Source organism: Felis catus, chromosome D4 (assembly GCF_018350175.1).
Source record: "Felis catus isolate Fca126 chromosome D4, F.catus_Fca126_mat1.0, whole genome shotgun sequence".
NCBI classification, from domain to species: domain Eukaryota; kingdom Metazoa; phylum Chordata; class Mammalia; order Carnivora; family Felidae; genus Felis; species Felis catus.
In genome coordinates, this window is record NC_058380.1 from 85,470,463 (window position 1) to 85,494,027 (window position 23,565).

At 43.5% G+C, this 23,565-nt stretch overlaps 1 protein-coding gene across 6 annotated transcripts in view; it reads left to right on the forward strand.

Moving 5' to 3' along the window:
• The window catches only part of ZBTB34 (zinc finger and BTB domain containing 34), a 47,057-nt gene extending 30,908 nt beyond the window's left edge, over positions 1 to 16,149 (forward strand). For 4 of the 6 annotated variants that reach the window (XM_019816535.3, XM_023242727.2, XM_045042476.1 and 1 more), the window contains one exon: positions 9,538 to 16,149. In XM_019816535.3, coding sequence (XP_019672094.1) covers positions 9,538 to 11,062 — 1,525 coding nt within the window. In that variant the 3' untranslated portion in view covers positions 11,063 to 16,149. Of the gene's footprint in view, positions 1 to 6,229; positions 7,003 to 9,537 lie in introns of those variants that run through there. The other 2 variants (XM_019816536.3, XM_045042478.1) reach the window with 2 other exon arrangements.
• The last annotated feature ends 7,416 nt before the right edge of the window (positions 16,150 to 23,565 follow it).

The window sequence follows — 23,565 nt, forward strand, 5'->3', positions numbered from 1 at the left end:
CATGATCCTAGCAAAGTCCTCTGCTTGGAGGAAATATCGTGGCTATGTCAATTTTTTCCTGTTTAGGATATCATTTGAGGCCTGGCTGAGTGCATTGTGACACAGCCTTCCTTGTCAGAAGTCAGAAAAGATAATGAAGTAGATGAGTTTGTGCTTCTATGGAAAGATTTTAAGGTATATTAAATACATTTTTTTTTTTTTAAAGCAGGGTGCAGGGGCAACTGGGTGGCTCAGTTGGTTAAGTGTCTGACTCTTGATTTCGGCTCAGGTCATGATCTCACGGTTTTGTGAGTTTGAGCCCCACGTGGGGCTCTGACAGTGCAGAGCCTGCTTGGGATATTCATTGTCTCTCTCTCTCTCTTTCTCTCTCTCTCCCCCTCTCCCTCTCCCTCTCCCTCTCCCTCTCCCTCTCCCTCTCCCTCTCCCCCTCTCCCCCTCTCCCCCCTCCCTCCCTCCCTCTCTCCCTCTCTCTCCCTCTCCCCCTCTCCCCCCTCCCTCCCTCCCTCTCTCCCTCTCTCTCCCTCTCCCCCTCTCCCCCCTCCCTCCCTCTCTCCCTCTCTCTCCTTCTCCTTTCCTCCCTCTCCCTCCTTCTCCTTTCCTCCCTCTCCCTCCCTCCCTCTTTCTCTCCCTCCCTCCCGCCTGCATGCATGCTCTCTCTGTCTCAAATAAATTAAAAAACAAATAAAGCAGGGTACAGAACAGCTTACGCTGATATGTGTTTATAATTTTCTCTGAAAGAACACTAAGAACTCTTAGCAGTGATTATCTTTGTGAAGAGGAACAGGGGAAGAGTTTTGCTATTCATTTTATATTTTTCTGTACTAGGATTTGAAGTTTGACCATGTGCATATATTTTATTTTTTAAAGATGAAATTACTGAAGCATTGACCTAAGTTAGGTGTAGGCTCACTGGCACTCTCTGCGGGGGAGGAATCAAGACCTACAAGAAACCACGCTGGGAAACTGCTGATACAGAGGAGCCGAGGATCATAGTTGAACTTGATCATCTCATCAAGAGGTTCTGACTTGCTTTACCTCAGGACCACCAGACCTGACAAATTGGGTCATTGGATGTAGAACTGGTGATCAGTTATGTCTTTTACTCCTTTTAGCTTGGTGACGTGCCTAGGACTGAAATTACCTGCAAATTCCCCCGTGTGTCAGAGTTTTAGAAGCCTCTTTCTCTGGAGTGTTACTTGTTAGCAGCTTTAGGCAGAGGGCTTTGGATCTCATTGTCGTGGCCAGAAGGAGGCGTTAATGTAAAGGAGAGGAGAGTGATGCACTTCCTTTCTCATTTGCAGAAAAATGGAATCCCTCTCTTAGGTGTTAATCATGGTCTTTGGTTTTTCTCTCCAGTGATTTTCTTTCAAGTGTAAGATTTTGTTTCAAGTGAAGCCTTACTGTGAAGCTATTTTCAGTTAGACTATTTCGGAAATGCTTGTTTTCCGTTTTCTACTGGTTTTAGCCTAGGACTCTACCTTTAAAAAGCCTGAGCCCTTGGGGCGCCTGGGTGGCTCAGTCCCACTTCAGCTCGGGTCTTGATCTCCCAGTTCCTGAGTTTGAGCGAGCCCCGCATCAGACTCTGTGCTGACAGCTCAGAGCCTGGAGCCTGCTTCAGATTCTCTCTCTCTCTCTCTCTCTCTCTCTCTCTCTCTGCTCCTCCCCCACTCACACTCTGTCTCTCTCTCAAAAATAAATAAACATTAAAAAAAATAAAAAAAGAAAAAGCCTGAGCCCACCTCCCTTTTGCCCTTGAATTCCCAGCGTCACTATTTACATACCCTTGTGTCGCAACCATGCTATAATGCGTTGTTAACATTTGACCACTTGGTAGGTGCCAGGCAGTATCTGCATTTCTAGAAGGCAGTCTGTGATAGTCAGGGTCACGACTTCTGGAGTCAGACTAAGTTCATCTTTTAACTGTGGGACAGTATCTTAACTGTCAGTTACCTTATCTTGGCAGTATCTTAACCGCTTTCCCTCAATTTCTTCATCTATGAGATAGAAACAATCATAGTATTTCCTCACAGAGTTGATAAAAGGATCAAATTAATATATATAAGGTGTTGGGGTGCCTGGGTGGCTCAGTCAAGCATTTGACTCTTGATTTCAGCTCAGGTCATGATCTCACAGTTCATGAGTTCAAGCCCCATGTCAGGCTCTGTGCTGCCAGTACAGTCTGTTTAGGATCCTCTCTCTCTCCCTCTCTCTGTTCCTCCTCTGCTCTTTCTCTCTTTCTCTCAAAATATATAAACTTAAAAAAAAATATATATATATATATATATATATATATATGGTGTTTAGCACAAGGTGAGTACTCGTGTGTAAGCTTTTATACACGTTCAGTGCATAAATTTCCCTCATTTAATCATTACAGTACTCCTGTTGGGTAGTAGTTGTTCTGAGACCTTTTCTCAACGTTTATTTATTTTTGGGACAGAGAGAGACAGAGCATGAACGGGGGAGGGGCAGAGAGAGAGGGAGACACAGAATCGGAAACAGGCTCCAGGCTCTGAGCCATCAGCCCAGAGCCCGACGCGGGGCTCGAACTCACGGACCGCGAGATCGTGACCTGGCTGAAGTCGGACGCTTAACCGACTGTGCCACCCAGGCGCCCCTTGAGACCTTTTCTCAATAGGAAATCAAAGTTAACTGACTTGTCCAAGGTCACATAGCTGTTTAAATGTTCATTGTTATTATTTTTATTAGAAAGTAGCCGAGGCGGGATTCATATCCAAGGCTACCTTTAAAGTCAGTTCTCTTTGTTGCTCCTGTCCCCCTAGAAAAAGTCTTTTAGAGCAAACCATGATCACTATGGACCAGGCAGCCACTGTGCTGAGTGCTTCCTGCTTCTACATACTTGTAGTCGTCACCACGAGCTGAACCGTGAGGCAAGGACTGTCATCGTCATTCCCATTTTCAAGACAAGAGAACTGACGCTTGAAAAGATTCTAAAGCTCCTTGCCCAGAGTTTTATAGGTGGAAAGCAGGTATCGTTTGAACCCAGATCTCACTTCCGATTCGTGCCCCTGACAGTTCTGTTACGATCTTTTCCTACCTTAAAAACTGGATGAGGCGTCTTAAGTTTTTGAAAAAATGTTACTGGTTTTTAATGACATATTCAGATAGTTTAGAAATGTGTCTAAAAAGATTCATTGAGAGCTGGCAGGGCTCCCAGCTGCCCTGTCCCCCTCCCAGGAGGCGGTAGAGGTTATTGTTGTGGTGCATCCTTCCAGAAGTAGTCTGTGCACATGTACAATGTGTGTATATTGACACAGTGGTGTGTGTCTTTTCACAGCGCTTTGTTCAGACAACACGTATACTCTTGCACACGTCACCCTTTTCCTTGAGCAGTACACCATGGTGATTATTTCATGTCTGAATGAAAAGAGCTTCCTTGTTTGTTATTTTCTGGCTGTATAGTAAGTAGTTTTAAGTGTGGACGTCCCATAAGTTATTAACCACGCTCCTCTTCATGGGCAGGTAGTCTGTTTCTAATCTTTTGTCATTCTGTCCGGTGCTGTAGTTAGTTCCTAGGGCACATGGGGAACGTGCGTTTGTAATTTCGTTGGACATCACTAAAATGTCTCCAGAGTATTTGCTCACTTTACACTCTACCACCAGCATCTGTCAAATTATCATCTGGCAGGGATTTGGAAATATTTTTAATTTTACTTCTTTTGGTCACTCCAAGTAACAAATGTTCACTGTTAGAAGTTTGGAAAACACAGAAAAATGCAAAGAAGAAAGTAAAAACATTTTGAATCTGGGGTGTCTGGGTGGCTCAGTCCGTTAAGTGACTTCTGCTTGGGTCATGAGGTGACTGACTGTTCATGAGATCAAGCCCCGCATAGGGCTTGCTGCTGTCAGTGCAGAGCCTGCTTCAGGTCCTCTGTCCCCCTCTCTCTCTGCCTGTCCCCCACTCATGTGCTCTGTCTCTCAAAAGCAAATAAGCATTTAAAAAACTAACTAAATAAGCCATTTTGAATCTTACATTAATGTATGCATTTTGTATATATCTCAGTATTATTTCTATGTATATTTAATATCTGCATATACATACATAATTTTAGAAATCTCCTACTTTTGTTGTTACCTGTATTTCAACAGCTTTATTGAGGTATAGGTTACATATCCTAGAATTTGGTCATCTTCAGTGTACAATTCAGTGATTTTTAGTAAATTTATGACATTGTACAGCTATTACCATAACCCAGTTGTAGACCATTTCCATCACCCGTGAAGATCCCTCCTGCTCACTTGCAGTCGATTTGTTACCTGATTTTTTGCTGTGTTATTAAATATTCATTTAGCAGATATTTATTGAGTGTTGAGTGTCTGCTATGTGCCAGGCAGTAATCTGGGTGATAGTTAATAAAAGAGATAAAAATCTTTGCTCTGGTGGAGCTCACATTTTGTAGAGCTACCTTTGTATTCTTCCTTCCCATCAGTTTCATCATGACATAGTATTCAGTACATAGGTGTGCTATACTTTAACAATTCCCAAGAAGTCGGACATTTAGGTTGTTTTCATCATTTTGCTATTGGAATTGAACAGACTTATGGATAAATTCTTGTGCCTGTATCTGTGATTTTTGTTACAACAGAGTGCTGAGTCCAAAGGAATGCCCGTTGTAAAGCTTTTGTTACATGTAGTATATGAGGGCACTGAGCCCTTGTAGCACCGCCAGCTGGGTCATTTTTAAATCTTGCCAATTGAGAAAGTTGTGTCTCATGTTAATCTTTGTTTATCAGTGAAGCTGTCAATCGCTTTATCTGTATTTGAAGGCTATTTTAATTTTTTTAAAAGCATCTGTTCATAGTCTTTGCTCATTTTTCAATTGTTATATTTGCTTTTATTGATTTGTAAGAGTGTTATACTTCTTGGCTGTGTATGTTGTATTTTTCATAATTTGTCTTTTTTGTTCATTTGGTTTTGGTCAAAAGTTTTTTTAATGTTTATTTTTTAATGTTTATTTTGAGAGGGTGGGGTAGAGAGGGAAGGGCAGAGAGAGAAGAGAGAATCTCAAGCAGGCTCTGCACTGTCAACACAGAGCCCAACACGGGGCTTGAACTCACAAACTGTGAGATCATGACCTGGGCCAAAATCAAGAGTCAGACACTCAACTGACTGAGCCACCCAGGCACCCTCAGAAGGTTTTTTTGTTTTTGTTTTTTTTTTTTTTTTAACGTTTATTTATTTTTGAGGCAGAGAGAGACAGAGCATGAACAGGGGAGGGTCAGAGAGAGGGAGACACAGAATCTGAAACAGGCTCCAGGCTCTGAGCTGTCAGCCCAGAGCCTGATGTGGGGCTGGAACTCACAGACCGCGAGATTGTGACCTGAGCTGAAGTCGGCGGCTTAACCAACTGAGCCACCCAGGCGCCCCAAGAAGGTATTTTTTAGATGTACAAAAATTCTTCTGTAGTTAAATCTGTGTTTCTTCCTCTGGTATCTGTCTTTGTATGTAAGACCTTCTCTAGAAGTTATTTTTGGGTATGTGGTGAGGATGATCTAACTTTATTATTCTATATACATATTATCCAAGCAGCATCTATTTCAAAAATTCTTCCTTTTTCATTGATTGGAAATGGCCCACAGGGCCCATCCTAGTCTAACTTCCCCCCACCTTGACAGCCTCATGTGGCCTCAGTCCTCCCCCGTGCTTGTTGTCCCAGTTGTCCCACATTCTCGAAGGCTTCTTTCCTTCCCGCTCAGGAAGGACGAATCTCTTTGTGTGTGTCATTCCTTATGTCTGGAAGACTGGACCATTTCCCTGCAGCAACGCCCCTGCCCGATATGAAAGATCTCGTAGCTCTTGTCACAATTTATAACAAGAGAATTACAGCTCCCCGGGACCCCTAGTGCCTGGCACATAGAAGGCAGTACATACTTAGAGTGAATGAATTGTAGCCTAATCATACATTTTGACATCTAGATGTTTAGCTGGGTTTTTTGTTGTTGTTTTCTAAAATTTCTTTAGAAATTTAGAATAAATTTCTAAAATTTATTCTAGATCTACACAGTCCAGTGTGGTAGCCACTGGCCACATGTGGCTATTGAGCACTTAAAATGTGATTATTCCAAATTGAGATGTGCTGTAAGTGTAAAATACACATAGATTTCAAAGAGTTAGTATGGAAAAAAAGAATGTAAAATGTCTTATTAATAACTTTCTAATATTTCTTATATGTTGAGAATGTTTTAAATGTTAGGTTAAGTAAAAATGTATAAAATTTAATAATGTTTATTTTTAAACAGTGTTAACTGCTAGAAAACACTACACATGTGGCTAACCTTATATTTCTGTTGGACAGCAATGTTCTAGATGAATTGTAAAATCATTTTGTGAAGTTACTGAGAATGTTCTTCATTGGGCTGCATTATATTTATAAATTAATTTGGTGGGAAAGTGCCTATAGTATTGCATTTTTCAGAAGCGTGATATGTATCTTCATTTATACATACATATTTTTGTCTTTATCAAAATGTTAGTTTCTTCTTGCAGATCCTGACTATTTTTTGTTTAGGCCCCAGGTATATTATGGTTTCTGTTACTATTGTTGGTTGCAACTTGTCATTATCTTACTTAACTTGTGTTTTATGTACAATAACTTATGAAACGCTCCATTTACTAGATCCTGCCTCGACCAGATTTGTTCCAGTGGTTCACTGTGTTTTCTGTGTAAATAGTCCTGTCTGCCTTGAATAGTAATTTCACCTCCTCTTTTCTAATAGCTTCGGGCCTTAATTTTTTCTTGTCTGTTGCTTTGGCTAGAACTTCCAGAACAATGTTAAGAGTAAGAGAAGTGATGGGCAGACAACCTTGTATCCTCCCAGGCACTAATGGGAATGCCTTATGAAAGTGTTTACCAGACTGTGCACCAGGGAACACTAATTCTTGGGAATATTTACATGTGTACCTTGGGAGAAGAGTTACACGCTAAAATGAGTGTGCAAACCACTGAGTTAAATAGAATTCTTGTCTGCAGGACTTTGCAGGTGGGTTATTATGCTAATACATTTTTTACTTCCTAGGAGGTAGGGATATTGACACCAACTCATGGGCTTGTGTTCTATTGAATATATTTTGGGAAATGCAGGTATAATGTTTTCTTTCTAAGGATGATGGTGCTGTTGGTTGGCAGTAGGTACTGTTTATTATATTAAGAAAGTATATTAAGAAAATACTCTCTTCGTATTTTTTCCTTACTTTGAAAAGGCATTTAACTTTCTAAAATCCATGTTTGGCATAGTTTTGATTTGGTTGTGTGGTTTTTTTCCCCTTTGACTTACTGATGTGGCAGATTATATTTATATATTTCCTAACATGTAGCCATCCTTACGTTTGGTCACAATATATTATTCTTTTATTAGGTTATATTTGCGAGGATTTCCTCGAGGACTTTAAAATCTGTTACTTAGGTAGGGTTGACACTTGTCTTCTTTATCCTGTTCACCATCTTCTGGTATCAGATTTATGCCATATAAATGGAGATGCTTTAATTTTCTTTTTCTTTTTTTTTTTTTTTTTTTGAGATGCCTTAAGTGTTTTAACATGCATCTAAAACAGTGTGAACGGCCTGAAGATCATTTATGCTTTGGCACTTCTGTTTCTTTTTGTTTAATTCTGCCAATTTATGTTACTCTAAAAATATGTCCTTTCCGTACAGATTTCAAATTGATTTCAGTCATAACTCTAGGATAAATAAGGGCACGGTATTCCTCCTTAGCTAAAATGTTTTAACTCAAATTCTGACATGATAAAAAAAAAAATCTTGTGTGATCTAGTCAAACTAACTGGTTGATCCTTTCCTGCGAGAGTCAGATTAAATGGCACGTTGTCGTGTCTTGTTACGGCTATGTGGTTTTTCTCCTTTGACTTATTGATGTGACAGATTGTATTTATATATTTCCTAACAGGTAGCCATCCTTACATTTGGTCACAATATGTTACTCTTTTAATGAGTTATGTTTCCGAGGATGTCCTTATAATTTTGAAATTAAATTTAAAAAACTTTCTCTATGATAATATGCTGTTCAGTGTTCTTACTTTTTTGCTTTCTTTGGGTTTAATTTGTTCCTTTTCTGACCTCTTCAGTGATTTCATGTATATTTACTATTTGTTGTTTAATGATAAATACTTTTAAGGGGTGCCTGGGTGGCTCAGTCAGTTGAGTGTCCAACTGCATCTCATGGTTCGTGAGTTTGAGCCCCGTGTTGGACTCTGCTGACAGCTTGGAGCCTGCTTTGATTTCTGTGTTGCCTTCTCTCTCTACCCCTCCTCTGCTTGTGCTCTGCCTCGCTATCTCTCTTTCTCTCTCAAAAATAAATAAACATTAAAAAAATAAATAAATAAATTTGGAAACAAAAATGCTAAATACTTTTAAGGCACTGACTTTCCCTGTTAAAATTTGTTGTTTCAAGATCCTCAACATTTTTTCTGAGAAATTTCAAATATACAGAGAAGTTGGATTTTGCAATAAACACCTGTACTCACCATCTATACTCTACGCTTGTTAACATATTACTCTGTTTGCTTTATCACCTATCTATCCATCTCTTTTTTTGGATACATTTTCAAGCAAGCTGAAGACATAAGTAAATTTTACTCCTAAACCCTTCTTGCTGCAGATTTTATGTGAGTTTTCTTTTTTTTCTAAATAGTTTCATTCCTTTCTGATTTTCTCTTTGATTCGGTGCTTATTCAGGAGGTACTTACATTTCAGTTGGTTGGGTTTTTTAAGCACTAAAATATAATTGTTAGATCTGATTTTGTCATATTTTGGTTAGAGTGTGCAGCCTGGGCTATGGACACTTACATGTTTATGAGAGATTTAGTGCTGTGGATTCTTGGCAAGGGTAGCCAGCCTGTCCCAAGGTGTGCCCACCTGCAGTTGGGAGCACTGTTGGACAGCAATATGCTCGCGGTGTGTCCATCACTCTTGTTACTCCTCCTGTCTAAAACTCTTCACTGAAAGGGATTGAGCATTGTTCTGTCCATTACCAATCCAAAAGGATATAAAGGTGTGCAGACCTGAAGGGGAAAAAAGGCACATCAAGACAACAACTCAAATTCTAAACTGAAAAAGGTTTAGCTCCATTCAGTGTATCCAGTGTGCCATCTGCTCGAAAAACACCAATTGGAAACATACAAATGAGGCAGAACATTCTTTACATGAGTTTGCTTGTTTTTTTTACAAAGTATTCCAAATCCTCAGAAGTAAGTGAAACAGGGAAATATTTTTTCTTGAGCTGAGAGGACTTGACATATATAACGTGATAATTTTGATGAAGATGAATGGTAGGCATTTGGGGCACTAGGCCGATTGATCTTTAGGTTATCTGACTTTCGGTGAATTAACCAAGACATGAAAGACTGAAAATCAGTAAGAGGAAGAATGCTAAGGCTGACCCTCAGGCGGCATGGTAGCTGCAGTGGTGGTGGTGGTGGTGTTGTGTTTGCAAGCTTGTGTTTATGCCGCTTGTACTTAGTGAGGAGTCACTGGTGAATTATGAAACTCTCTCTTTCTGCAGATTACGCTTCATGTCAGTAGAAATGGACAGCAGCAGTTTTATTCAGTTTGATGTGCCCGAGTACAGCAGCACTGTTCTGAGCCAGCTAAACGAACTCCGCCTGCAAGGGAAACTATGTGACATCATTGTCCACATTCAGGGTCAGCCATTCCGAGCCCACAAAGCAGTCCTCGCTGCCAGCTCCCCCTATTTCCGGGACCATTCAGCATTAAGTACCATGAGTGGCTTGTCAATATCTGTGATTAAAAATCCCAATGTGTTTGAACAGTTGCTTTCATTTTGTTACACTGGAAGAATGTCCTTGCAGCTGAAGGATGTTGTCAGTTTTCTGACTGCAGCCAGCTTTCTTCAGATGCAGTGTGTCATTGACAAGTGCACGCAGATCCTGGAGAGCATCCATTCAAAAATCAGCGTTGGAGATGTTGACTCTGTTACTGTTGGTGCTGAGGAGACATCAGAGAGTCGTAATGGAGTTAAGGACAGCAGCTTCTTTGCCAACCCGGTTGAGATCTCCCCTCCATATTGCTCTCAGGTACGGCAGCCCACCACGAGCAGTGATCTTCGGATGGAGACGACGCCCAGCAAAGCTTTGCGCGGCCGCTTACAGGAGGAAGGGCACTCGGACCGAGGGAGCAGCGGGAGCGTTTCCGAGTACGAGATTCAGATAGAGGGGGACCACGAGCAAGGGGACCTGTTGGTGAGGGAGAGCCAGATCACTGAGGTGAAAGTGAAGATGGAGAAGTCTGACCGGCCCAGCTGTTCCGACAGCTCCTCCCTGGGGGACGACGGGTACCACACAGAGATGGTGGATGGGGAACAAGTTGTGGCAGTGAACGTGGGGTCCTACGGTTCTGTGCTGCAGCACGCATATTCCTACTCCCAAGCGGCCTCACAGCCAACCAGCGTATCCGAAGCTTTTGGAAGTTTGAGTAATTCCAGCCCGTCCAGATCCATGCTGAGCTGTTTCCGAGGAGGGCGTGCTCGCCAAAAGCGGGCTTTGTCTGTCCATCTGCACAGTGATCTACAGGGCTTGGTGCAGGGTTCTGACAGTGAAGCGATGATGAATAACCCCGGGTATGAGAGCAGCCCCCGGGAGAGGAGTGCAAGAGGGCACTGGTACCCGTACAATGAGAGGCTGATCTGCATTTACTGTGGAAAGTCCTTCAACCAGAAGGGAAGCCTCGACAGGCACATGAGGCTCCATATGGGAATCACCCCCTTTGTGTGCAAGTTCTGCGGGAAGAAGTACACACGTAAGGACCAACTGGAGTACCACATCCGGGGTCATACTGATGACAAACCATTCCGCTGTGAGATCTGCGGCAAGTGCTTTCCATTCCAAGGTACCCTCAACCAGCACCTGCGGAAAAACCACCCTGGTGTAGCCGAAGTCAGGAGTCGCATCGAGTCCCCCGAGAGAACAGACGTGTATGTGGAACAGAAACTAGAAAATGATGCGTCGGCCTCAGAGATGGGCCTAGATTCCCGGATGGAAATTCACACAGTGTCTGATGCTCCTGATTAAGATGGTAACGAAGTGCACCCAAACAAAGCACATTAATCAATGCATATTTGTGATTTGCTTTGTTGTAATCTTTGGTTTTCCCAACCATCTGGAAATCTCTCCGTCTCTTGGCAGTTTTTCTAAGGTTTCTGGAAGGAACACTTCATTGTGTTTATCCTTTCCCCCGCCCTCCCTCTCCCAAGGAGCTCAAAGCATGAAGGGCAACGTATCCAGGGAAAACACAGGCTGACAGTATTCCTCTTTGGCTGAACTCTTAATCCCAAATCTGCCAGTGATTTAGCTATGCCAACTGGTTGACCCTACATTCTCTGCCAAGAGGCATACTCTCTCGTTGTGTGCACTGGCACCAGTGCGTTTCCACGGAGAGAGACTAGGATGCCGTCAGCTGATACAAATGGGTAACCTTTTCTAATTTAAAATTACTTTTAAGGGGTAGTTAGACAATTTATATATATATATAATAAAGCGATTATTATATATATAGTATATATACATTCTCAAATTTGATTTTATTCTGGTTGAGGTGAATGTAAGAGGAATATATAATTTAATACAATGTGAACAGGGCTTTTGACTCTGTCTCGTCCCCACCCAATGTTAGGGTTTTGCCCCTTTATTTCCCTTACGAAAGAATGTTAATAGGTTTTCATATATATAATTCATTGTGTCCAAAAGCAAGCAAAGCAAATCACAGTGTTCATAGCTCTGCTTCCTAACAAGTACATAAACCAAATGCCATAAAATGTATTCAACTCTAGTTGGAAACCGTTTGGAATTTTTGTTCGTTGTCCAGTAGGTAAGCTGGATGACCCGTGGTGCTGACCTTTTTACATATTGTAGTGTTATATTAGCCAGCCCCAAAGGAGCAGTGGTTTTCAATGTTTTTACTGGCCTACGAATCTACCTTCATTCCGTACTGTAGAAACACACCAGGTAACTAAATCGAATCACTCTACCATGAGTTAGTACTCACACTAAAGGAAAGGGATTTGTAGTTCTGTCTACAAAATTCTCCAAGCAGTGTTGTGGGTTTTTTTTTTCCTCTTTTCAAACAGCTAGTTCAGGTGCACAGCAACTTTTTCTACATGCAGTTCCCAGGGAAACTGCAGAACTTGGAATTTGTACTTTTTGTAAAGATATACTCTATGGGAATTGCAAGCAATATATCTATCTTAGTATTGTGTGTGCTAACGAGAGCCTCAGTGGCTCCCCCACTCTCAGTGTTTCCTGCTTAAAGAAACCAACAGTCAAAAAGCCCTCTAAGATACTCTGTGTGTCACCAAATCTGTGTGTGTCACCATTTTTTGGGTCACGTGGTGCTATTTTTATGTTATGTATCTTTTAGGTCAGTATAGTTGTAGAAAATGTGAAATCTAACGGTAATAGTGAATTACAATTTTTTTTTTCCTCTCCTGAGTTTCTAGCTTGAAAAGAGACCTCAAAAGCATGTGCTTGCTGGCAAACACATTACTGTATCAAAACATACCTGAGTCCTATTTGAAAAATGTCTTGTCAGTACTTTCGAAGTGTCTTCAGCTCTGTACTTTGTTTACCCGTCTGCTTCTAGTAAACAAAACAGGCTCTACGAGTTCGCTTTGGTACTGTGCACCCTGACAGAGTACTTTCGGAAGCAATTTGACGGTGAGTTTGTGCTGCGGGCCGCCCTGCCCGTAGGATGTCAGCGCTCCAGACTCCCTGCTGGAGAACCTTGGCTCTGAAGCCCGCAGCCAGTACGTCTCCCCAGGAGAACGGCACAAACCACCCAAAAGAAAAATAGGCATAAAAAGACACAACTCGAGAGGCTTAGGAGTTGAAGGAGTACAGAAATGGACGTTTGCTGGTTTTCCATGCTTTTTTGGCTCTTAAGATACCAAGAATGGTGGGAGGTAGGGGGTGTTCGGGGGAGGTTTTGGGGGTTTTTGTTTTTGTTGTTCGTTTTCGTTGTTTTGTTTTGTTTTGTTTTGTTGAGAAAAGAAAATCATTCGGGCCCTTGTGTGTGCTCAGCCCCCGGGGGTGGTCGCTGTGCGGTAGCTCGTCTCTAGCACACAGGATCTGCCTGTTCCCACGTGAACGGCTGCGCCACACATCAGTGTTACTACGTACAGATGACACTCTAGTCCTGCTGCTCCCGAGGAGCGGCGTTTGCTAAATCGGGTATATAGTATGCCTTTTCCTGTCAAACTGCCTAAGTCAGGGGTGCGCGCTCTCCCTGAAGCACTCGCTCAACTCCTGTCAAAGCTGCGTGCCTCAAGGGGAGGCCGGACCCCCAGTGTTTACCCACTTAAATATGTTCTGGGGTTTCAGGTAAACGTTTGTGATTTTTTTTTTTTTCCTTACACGAATACGTTGGGTTTTGATTTTTCTTTTAAGAATTAAATGCAAAAAATTTGTGTGGTGGTAACAAGTTAAGTTCGTGACAAGAAACGCCCAAACGGAGGACATGAGAGGTCAGGCTCAGGGAAGGAACACCTCCTTTTCACTCAGGCTTGGGGCCTTCTGAGAGGTTTCCAGAGCATTCCGCGATAGATGAGACAAGTCAGGAGGGGAGAGCACTTGGGGCAGGTACCTCGAATATCCTGGTTCTTGTCACCGTTGTCAGTCTTAACCTTCTTTACATGGAGTTCTTTGTATTTGTCAATTTGTTTCACTGGTTTGAGTTTACCAAAGAGTGACTTATCCAAAATTGTCTTTGACAAAACTATACATTGCTTTGATTGTACAGTTCAGGTTCAACCATTGTAATGGGACTGTTAAGGGGCAGAAAATTGATTGAGTTTCTCTCTAAGAACCATGATTCCGCATTTTGCAAGTTCCACTTGCTCCCATTCATGTTGCTAACACTTTACCCTTTCCACTGCTAGCAGTGTTAAGAATGAATTCTCAAGCCATAACCCAGTACTGTAAGGTTCCACAGGGCTTCGAGGAGGCAGCGCGTAGGCCAGCACCGAGCTGGGTAGCCTCTCTGAGCGAGCACGCTGTCGTGTTTCTCGGCGTGCGTGGCGGGTGGAAGGTTAACTCCATTCAGATCGGGCAGCAGCAATCAATTGTGCCTTGTCACAGGAGGATGTGCCAGGAGGATTAACATGGCCACAGAACAGAAACGTTCTCTCCCCGAAGTTCCCTCCACGTCTCCGCAGACGAAGTACGCTGTGTAACTCCTTAGAGCAACTCTTTTTTTGGAAAGCAAAGTCCCTATCTCTGTACAGGTTTAGGTTAGATGTTTCGTTTCTAACAGATGCAAAAACCAATTCAGATAAAAGCGATCTGTGAAGAAATCTTTTACAGCAAAACATATCCTGAATTCATACAGGTCTGTTCATAATTGAGTCTCTCCTTGAGCTACCTTTTCAAATACGTAGACAATGTGAAGACAGTGACAGCGTCCTTTTCTATAGGTGTTTAACCTGCTATTACAAACTGTGAAAACAAAGAATTTTATACTTTACTAACGTTTGTGGGTTTTAAACAGTTCCTTTCGTTCTGATCAGTTCTTTCCCCTCTAATTTCTACTAAAGCTGTAAATACATTTAGAAATTATATTTGTAAATACAGCACACGAAGACAAGTTCATTTTTTGGTTAGCGGGAAGCCTCCCAATTGGCTCTGCTTTGGCAGTTTTGGTTTCGTGTGTGTGTGCGCGCGCGCGCGCGTGTGTGTGTGTATGGTTGGTTTTGTTGTGTGTGTGTTTGTGTGTGTGTGTGTGTGTTTTTTTAATACAGCAGAAAGGATACTGTCGGTTCACTGTTAAGCAGAATATACTGTAGAACTAAATTGAAAATTTTTCAATCTTCCAGAGCATGAGTAGATGTCTTTTCTCATGACAGCAGTTATAACCAAGTCTTTGTTTTTCCCTTAGCCCAGACCATAGGCCTGCATATGTTCGTGTGCGGTTTTGTTTTTACTTTTATTTTGACGGCCTAGACTCTAGGAAGAATTTGCAGGAACACAAAACAAGGGCTGGGGGTGGGGGTGGGGGTGGGAATCATCTCTGTGAATGAGCTTTACTTTCAAGAAATCAATGTATTTTATTTTAACAACTTTTTCTATTAGTTACTGTGATTTTTGTTGTTGTCTTTGTTATTGTTAAATTCTGTAATGGTTTCCTGTGAAGCCTCCACTGAAAGGGACTCAAATATGCAACACCTAAACTATTTTCCAAGGGCACATGCCCCTTGAATGGTGCTTCTAGACTGGTCAGGGTTATTTATTAAATTTTATATATGAAAGTATTGGGGAATTATGTAAATTCTTTATATGGAACTATCTAGTTCATAAATCATAGATTTCATATTACTCAGTGCAACTGAACTGAACGTTCAGAAGAGTCATTCACATTGTTCCAAATTTGTAATGGTTGTCACACGCCACACACGTCTTCTTCAGTAAGTGCCAGAGCGTTCCCACTGTTTCTGCCCAGTGCCCGACTTCTCTGCCCGGAAGAGGACCTTGTTTCCCCCGGTTCCCCTCTGGGGCTGGCACAGACAGGGCTACCCTAGTTCTGGCTCCAGCCCTGGAGTAAGCCTTGCAGCAGATTCAGTAACCAGACCTCTTGCTGCCCCTCGGTGACGAGTATGCTGTGAATTCAACCTTTGGACTTGCCGCCCAAGCCCTTGGTTGCTGCCCTGACTATAGTAAGAGGTAAACTTACCTGGTTTCTTTGAGAATGACCATTTTCCTAATGTGAAAACCATCTCTCTCACCACTTTTATTAGTAGGGCTAACATTTTTTTCCGTTATAAATGGTTGAGCAATTTGAATGACTTAACACAGTGTCATTATCTTGCAATATAAACTGGTAACCTCACAAGTCCACACTTCATCGCCATATGAAGTAAATGAAGCTAGCTAAGCGGATGCTGTATCAACTAGTAACTTGCCATTAAGGATTATTTTATAGCATGAATTTAAGACTATTTATTCAAATGATATTTTACTCTTGTATTCATTTTGTTTTAGATTTGTGACATGAATATTTCAGTGCTGCTTAATTTTGTTCTGAATTCTCGTTTCTTGCTTGTAAATGGCTTTTTTATGGTATAAAGTCAATGGAAATTGCTGTTTGTAAATAAAAATGCTGCTAGAGCAAATGTGCTGTGGCCTCCCTCTGCATTTGCCCCTCCGGCCTCCGAGAGTCCCGCTGGCTCTGCCGACGTCTGCCGTGGCATAATTTCTGTAACCGCTGCTTTTGAGAGGTTGGGATTTCACAAGAAGCTCTTGTGCCACCGCGGTGCTGCGAAGAGGAGAAAGAAGTAGGTGTATTTCTATATACCTCTCTCTCGTGTGGTGAAGACTGATTGTCGGGGGCCGCTGTGTGCGCCCGGTCTCCCCTAGAACGAATCGCTGGTGACTCCTGTGCCCACGTGCCTGCGGAAGCACCCCTTTGGCTCCCCGGGATGTGCCGTGTTCACTCCCGCCGCAGAGCGTGGAGCCGTACGCGTGGTTTCCGCTGCCTCCAGTCGTCTTCTCCCTGCCAGCCAGTTAACTCGTCCTCAGATTTCAGCTCAGGCCTCCTTCCGTCAGGGAACCCTTCCTACGGTCAGGCCCCTTTCCCGCTTCCTCCTGCCCTTCAGAGTATGTATTTCTCGTGCGCGCGCATGCGTGCGTGTGTCCATCGTTTATTTACATTCTAGTTAGTTAGCATATAGTATAATACTGGTTCTAGGAGTAGAATTTAGTGATTCGTCACTTACATCAGAGCGCGTATTTTAATTGATAATTGTATAGTGATGTGTTCACTTAATGTCTCTCCCTCTGGCCTGTGATGTCAGCTTCATGACAGCAGGGATCCAGGACCTGGCCCTGCAGCAATAAGGGTTGAAGGAATGAGCAAATAAGTGCCTGTGTTCTGGGAGGTTCGAGCAGGGAGGGCAGCACGGCTGGGAAACAGGCAGGGATTAAACTTGGCTCCTAGTCTGCTGGAGTTCCTTGCTCCTCCTGTAAAACAGGGCCTTCCCTCTCAACAGGGCTCCTGTTCAGCGAAGTGGGCAATGAGATGGAGGGCAACGAGATGGACCCCGGTATGAGAGCTCTGCGTAGGGACTAGCTTCACGTGCCAGCTGGGGGGGGGGGGGGCACTCCCAAGGCAATCGAGGGCTCAGTGGGGAAAGTGCATCGACTTCAGGTCTGACTGCTAGCCATGCCTGTGCCTGACCATGACGTTAAGCAGGTGCCTCACCCTCTTTCGTCCCGATTTATCCATAAGATGGAGTTGGACTCTCGTGGCTCAGATAATTTGTGAGGCAATGGCTTCCGATAGATTTGCTTTCTCTTTAAGGCTGGAAAGGCAGCCCAAGTCCAGAGTCTGGGGCCAGCCTCTCTGACAGGGCTAGAGGAATATCCCGAGGGGATGTGGTTCTTGAAATGGGAGCACTGCTTGAAGCAGATCCACTGAGTTGGAGCAGGGGTGTGTAGACTGTGTTGAGCTGCTTTGCTGACAAAGGCCACCGCCAGCAGCTGGCTCTTTTCATTTGTCCTGAAGGCACGATCCTTTGGTTTCTTCCTATTGTAATTCATACAACTGGCTGAACCCTTCTGGCTTCCTTATAAAGTTTATGATGTCCTTTATAATGTCAAAGGACAACCAACAATCCCTAATTGCTTGGCTGATTTTCATCCCTGTTTCCTGGGCCATTTCCTTGAAAGCCCCTCATGCCTGAATGACTTTTATGTTTAACGTCCTGTGATGTTTTCCTTTTGTTTTTCACAACAGACCTAACTTGCATACCTTTTGTCAGCAAATACAGCTCAAAACTTTTCAGAACACAAATAGCAGAAAGAGGCCACCTGGAAGGAAACGTGCAGAACACATCAACTTGGGGTCATGCCCTGGAACCCTCACCGGGAGCCCTCATTGGGTGATTGCTGTCCACTGCTTGGCGGAAGGTGTATCATGAAGCCTGCTGACCTAGCTGTCGGTGGTCGAGAACGTACTATCACTCTAGAGGGGTTGGGAGGAGAATCGTCTACATTAATGGTCGATTATAATGCACTCACCCACACGGCCGACTTGGGCAGAGCTGCATCCCGTTCCTGTCCCATCTGAGACAACAAATAGGTCCCCTGCCCTTCATCTTCAAAAGAGGTTGCTTACTAAGGCTTTCTTTTGTTCCTGCATCTGACCTAATGGAGCTTCGACCTAATCAGTCTGACGGAGCCTCTAGGGGACAGTGACATTCCCATCTGTCCTGGCTGGCTAGGTGTTGCTGGCGGTTGTGGTGCCTCCGCTCCATCCCCCCACCCCCATGACTATGTCACAAGCCCACCTCAAGCTTTGCTGCCAGGGCAGTGAGGTCCTGGCACTAGGAACATTTCTTCATCCCTTTTGGCCTTGGTCTTGGCACTCTGATCAGCCCTTGGGCACTTCTTTGTGTCCCAGCACAAGATTTGCCCTGTTCTTCCCCGCACTCCTCTGGGCCCCAGTGGTGGCTGTGTATGGCCCAAGCCTCCAAGCTAGAATGGATCCTGCCAATTGGCTCATACCACCTTCAGGTGCCGTGTGTGTGTGTGTGTGTGTGTGTGTGTGTGTGTGTGTGTGTGTGTGTCTGTGTTTCTTTGAAATGTGCAAATCAGAGGGGAACTCATTTTGAATTCCACTTCCTTCCCTGGACTGCTCAACTTGGCAGGGAACGACCCTTACACTCTCATAAGTGGGAAGGCTCCGCCCAGACTACTTGCTCCCCATCTCCCAATACCGGAAGTCCTACAGTAGTAGTCGTCCATCTAAGTAATCTCCAGTTGCTACTTGCTTGTGGAAATTGGCTACCTCTGGAGACTCTGCATCTTTGATAGCTTTCCATGATAACGTCCTTATCCTGAGCATAAAGTTTGCCTCCTTGGAGTTGGACCCTTGGCCCTCCTTCTACTCCCCAGGACCACACATGCTTGAAATATTCAGTGAGAACATTACGGTCTCCCAGCCATCTCTGGGCTTCTCTAGGCTAAATATGTCATGGGCTATGTTCTCTATGATGTGGAGAACGAAGGCAAAAGAAATTTAGAAAGAAATTGAACTACAGCCTCTTGACCTGTACTTGGGACAGGCAGAGTGACCTTGCTCAAGGAGCTTAGCCACCTCAAATGTTAATACTTTGCTTAAGGCAAAAGGCAGCCTTAACTTGACATTAGCCTGATCTTCAGGATCCTGTAAGTCTATTTTAACATATGAAAATCCATTTGGAAACTTCCTTTATCTCTACACACCACCCCCCCACCCCCACCAAGATATATGTTAGCAATCATCCTCCAAACATAGGGCCCACTGATACACATCTGAAGGGTCTCATGGCTAAGGTTTTACTAGACAGTAGTAAATGACCTTACCCTAACAACAGCTAGCCCCTTAAGGTCCTGGAAACATTGCTTCCAAATTCCTTAGAGACTTACGCTAGCCTAACCCCTTCCCAACTTAGAGGTATATAATCAGTCGCTCCTTGCAACCCCAGTGCGGCTCTTTCTGCTCATGGGTCCTGTCCCTGTGCTTTAATAAAACCACCCTTTTTGCACCGAAGATATCTCAAAAATTCTTTCTTGACTGTTCACTCCCGAACCCTAACATTTCATATCATCTGAAGTCTAGGCCAAGGGAACATTCTTCCCTTTTCTGCCTGCCCACCTCCCTCCACTTTAGAGCTTTCACAAATATTATTATGAGACGTGTTTCTTACAGAATTTTGTTGGAACTGAGGTGGTGGAATCCACAACTTGGAAGAACACTTCTTTGGCAAACACATTACTTTCGTGTGACTTCTTCTAACTAGGCTGTCTCTGCCAGGCATTCTATTCATTGCACATCCGGATCCCTGGAGCTGTTTTCAGCAGATTTTGTTGTTATTTTTTTACCCCCTCCAAAGCTTCACTCTTTCCACTTCTCCAATTATTAATGTGAGCGTCAAAATCCACCTTCAGTTTGGGAGATCTGGGCTCTGAGAATGGATTCTTGCATCTGGGTTTCCTGAGGCTTCCTGGAACATTCCCTTGGAGAGCTTTTCTCCCAGTGGCCCCCGATTCTCTCTTGTCCTGCTCTCCAGGGTGCTCTGGCTTTCTTGACCTCACAGGCCGCTGGCACTGACTCAGTTGAGCAAAGGGATGCCCGCCTTGCGTGTATTGTAGAGGGAAGGCAGTGGGGGCGTTTGCTGGTTTCATCTCACTTCCTCTTTGCCTTTTTCAACTCAACTGCCTCCCCATGCTCCGGCCTTGCTCACCCCTACTTGCCTGCCAGCCCCCGGCCAAGCTGGTGGTGAGATGGGAATGACATCTGGAGTTCAATCACTAAACTACTAGTTCGTCCTTTTCCTCCGCTGCTTGGTCCCCCTTTCCCCAGGGTGGCCTGTAGGAACCTCCTGCCACCAGGCTCTGGTTGAAAGGCCCCACTTTCGGGATGCGCGGCTGCAGACCCTGTGAGTACTGGCGACTTCTTCCACCTGAAGGTCAACCCAGCACCTCTCTGCCTACAATGTTACTTGTGGAAATATTTCCCTTTATAAAGTGTCAGGTGCTATCTGGGTATGATGGTCTAAGCTCAGATGGAAAGAATTGGGCTCTGTGTGGGTAACTGAGGCTTGTAGCCTCATTGACTCCCCCTAGAGAGCCAATGACATGGCCTGGTAACCCTGAGTGCTCTCTGAGGATAGAGGACCCAGAGACAGGGTATTCTACACCTGGGATTTGTCCTGGGCACTAAGACAGCCATTCTGGCAGGTTCTGAATGAATGGCAAACTTCAGATGGTCTGACCGTGATTCCAGGACACCACTCCCTCCTGCTGTCTCCTGAAGGAATTACATTATTATGAGCCTTTGCCAGCCCTGGTGCACCGTGGAAAAGCATTGCAGTGCTACTAGTCTGGAGCACCTGGGTGGCTCAGTCGGTTGAGCAACTGACTTTGGCTCAGGTCATGATCTCATGGTTTGTGCCCGATGTCAGGCTCTGCACTGACAATGCTAGGCCTGCTCCGGATTCTCTGTCTCCCTCTCTCTCTGCCCCTCCCCCTGCTTGAGAGAGAGAGGGAGACACAGAATCTGCACCAGGTGCCAGTCTCCAAGCTGTCAGCACAGAGCCTGATGTGGAGCTCAAACCCATGAATCGTGAGATCATGACCTGAGCTGAAGTCAGATGGCTTAACCAACTGAGCCACCCAGGCGCCCCAACACTAAAAAAAGAAGAAACAAAAGAAGGGCTACTAGTCCTCCACTGGGTATAAATTCCATTTCCTTGGCTGGAACCAGTGGACACCCTGCAAGTGGAGACCTCAGGCTTAGGGCTAATATTGCCTGACACTGATTTTGAGATCCCTTAAGAATCTATATCCTGCTGAAGGGAGGAGAGACCAACAGAGACCCAATCTGAGGGAGGAGGCCCAGCTAAGTGAAGAAGAGGCCAGACCAGAAACAAAATTCAGGAGAATGAGATAGTTAATAGTAGAAAAATGAAACCATGAAGGAACTAGTTTTTTTAAAAAGGAGGTGATGACTTATTTGCTTTTGCAGTGGGGAAGATCTTTTTAAGGATAAGAAATGGAAACAATAGATTTGACTGTACATGATGTAAAACATGTTTACTGAAAGCAACAACAACAACACCAAAACTGCTACAAGTTTAGAAGTAAACCTTGGCAATATATTGAGCAAGAATTTATTTTTTAAAGTTTATTTACTTTAAGACAGGGAGAGAGAGCACACAGGCATGGGAGGGGCAGCGAGAGAGAGAGGGAGAGAGAATCCTAAGCAGAGTCTGCATTGTCAGCATAGCCGTACGTGGGATTCAGTCTCACGAACCATGAGATAATGACCCAAGCCTAAATCAAGAGTTGGATGCTCAGCTGACTGAGCCACCCAGGCTCCCCTATAGAGCAAGAACTTTTAAAATTAATTTAGGGGTGCCTGGGTGGTTCAGTCTGTTGAACATCCGACTTCAACTCAGGTCATGATCTCAAAGTTCGTGCGTTTGAGCACCGCATCGGGCTCTGTGGTGATAGCTCGGAACCTGGAGCCTGCTTTGGATTCTGTGTCTCCCTCTATCCCTGCCCCTCCATCGTTCATATTCTGTGTGTGTCTCTCTCTCAAAAACAAACATTAAAATTCATTTAAAAAGGATGAAGAGTCCAATTTTATTTTATTTTTTAATTTTAAAGTTTTACTCATTTATTTTGAGAGAGACAGAGACAGCATGAGTGGGGAAGGGACAGAGAGGGGGAGAGAGAGAGAGAATCCCAAGCAGGCTCTGCGCTGTGAGAACAGAGCCCAGTGAGGGGCTTGAACTCACAAACCATGAGATCATGACCTGACCTGACATCAAGGCTTGGACACTCAACTGACTGAGCCACCCAGGAGCCCTGAAGAGTCCAATTTTAGAAAGGAAAATGACCTAAAGAAACAGTCCACAGAAGAATATATACTCAAGGCTAGTAAGTTCATAGTAAAGATGTTTTACCTTCGTAGAAAGCAATCAAAACAATAATGAGGGACCATTTTCCTACTTATTCAGGGGTAATACCCAGCATTGATGGGGGGGGGGGGGATGAGAAGACATTCCCTGATGTTGGAAATATAAGTCCATGTAGCATCTCTGGAAGGTAGATTGGTACCATGTTTCAAAATTTTTAAATATGCATTCCCTTTGATACAGCAATACCACTTTTAAGAATTTAACTTAATAAGACAATATAATAAGTAATGATCTAACAAGATGTATAAATTTACTCATTCTAGTGCTGGTTATAATATTGAAAAATTGGAAGCCACTTTAATGTTCATTGGTAAATCTGGTACATTCCTACAAAGCTATGGTAGGGAATCATTTAAAATGGTGATATAAATGTGTAAATAAACCTTTATGTCATGCAGACATGTCCATGACATATTGTTGAGTGTGGAAAAACAACTTACAGAGGAACATAGGTTGTGTGAGACTATTTAGGTTAAATTGTATGCATGTACATACAACATATGATAGATGTCACATTATATAATAATTTATACATAATGGCCTCTATGACACCTATGCACATCTGTATTTATTGAATGAAATCATGTATTTCATGAGATGAAACATAGTAAATGCTTTGTAAATCCTAGTAAATAGGAGATGAGGGTGACTGGAGACAGATGTTGAGGTATATTTTATTTCATATTAAGAAATTCAGATTTTACCCTGTGTCCATGGGGAGGCAGTAGAACTCAATTCAATGAATATTTATGGAGTGTCTACTATAGAAAACGCCAACGTTGAAATGGCTTTTTCATAAAGAATATCACTGCAGAGAGTGAGGCTTGTATCAGGGGAAGGTCAACCAGTTGGCTCTCAGGATAGATTGCCCTGGTGACTTCACCAGGTCTGGAGCCAGCCTTCAGCCTTGACCAACTAAAAACTTGACTTTGGAACACAGAGAAAGTGGGGCTGAATCTACTGACTTATAGTTGCTAAGTGTAAAAACTAAAGTATAGAATTAGAATGCTGCCATATTGGGGTGCCTGGGTGGCTCAACTGATTAAGCATCTAACTCTTGAT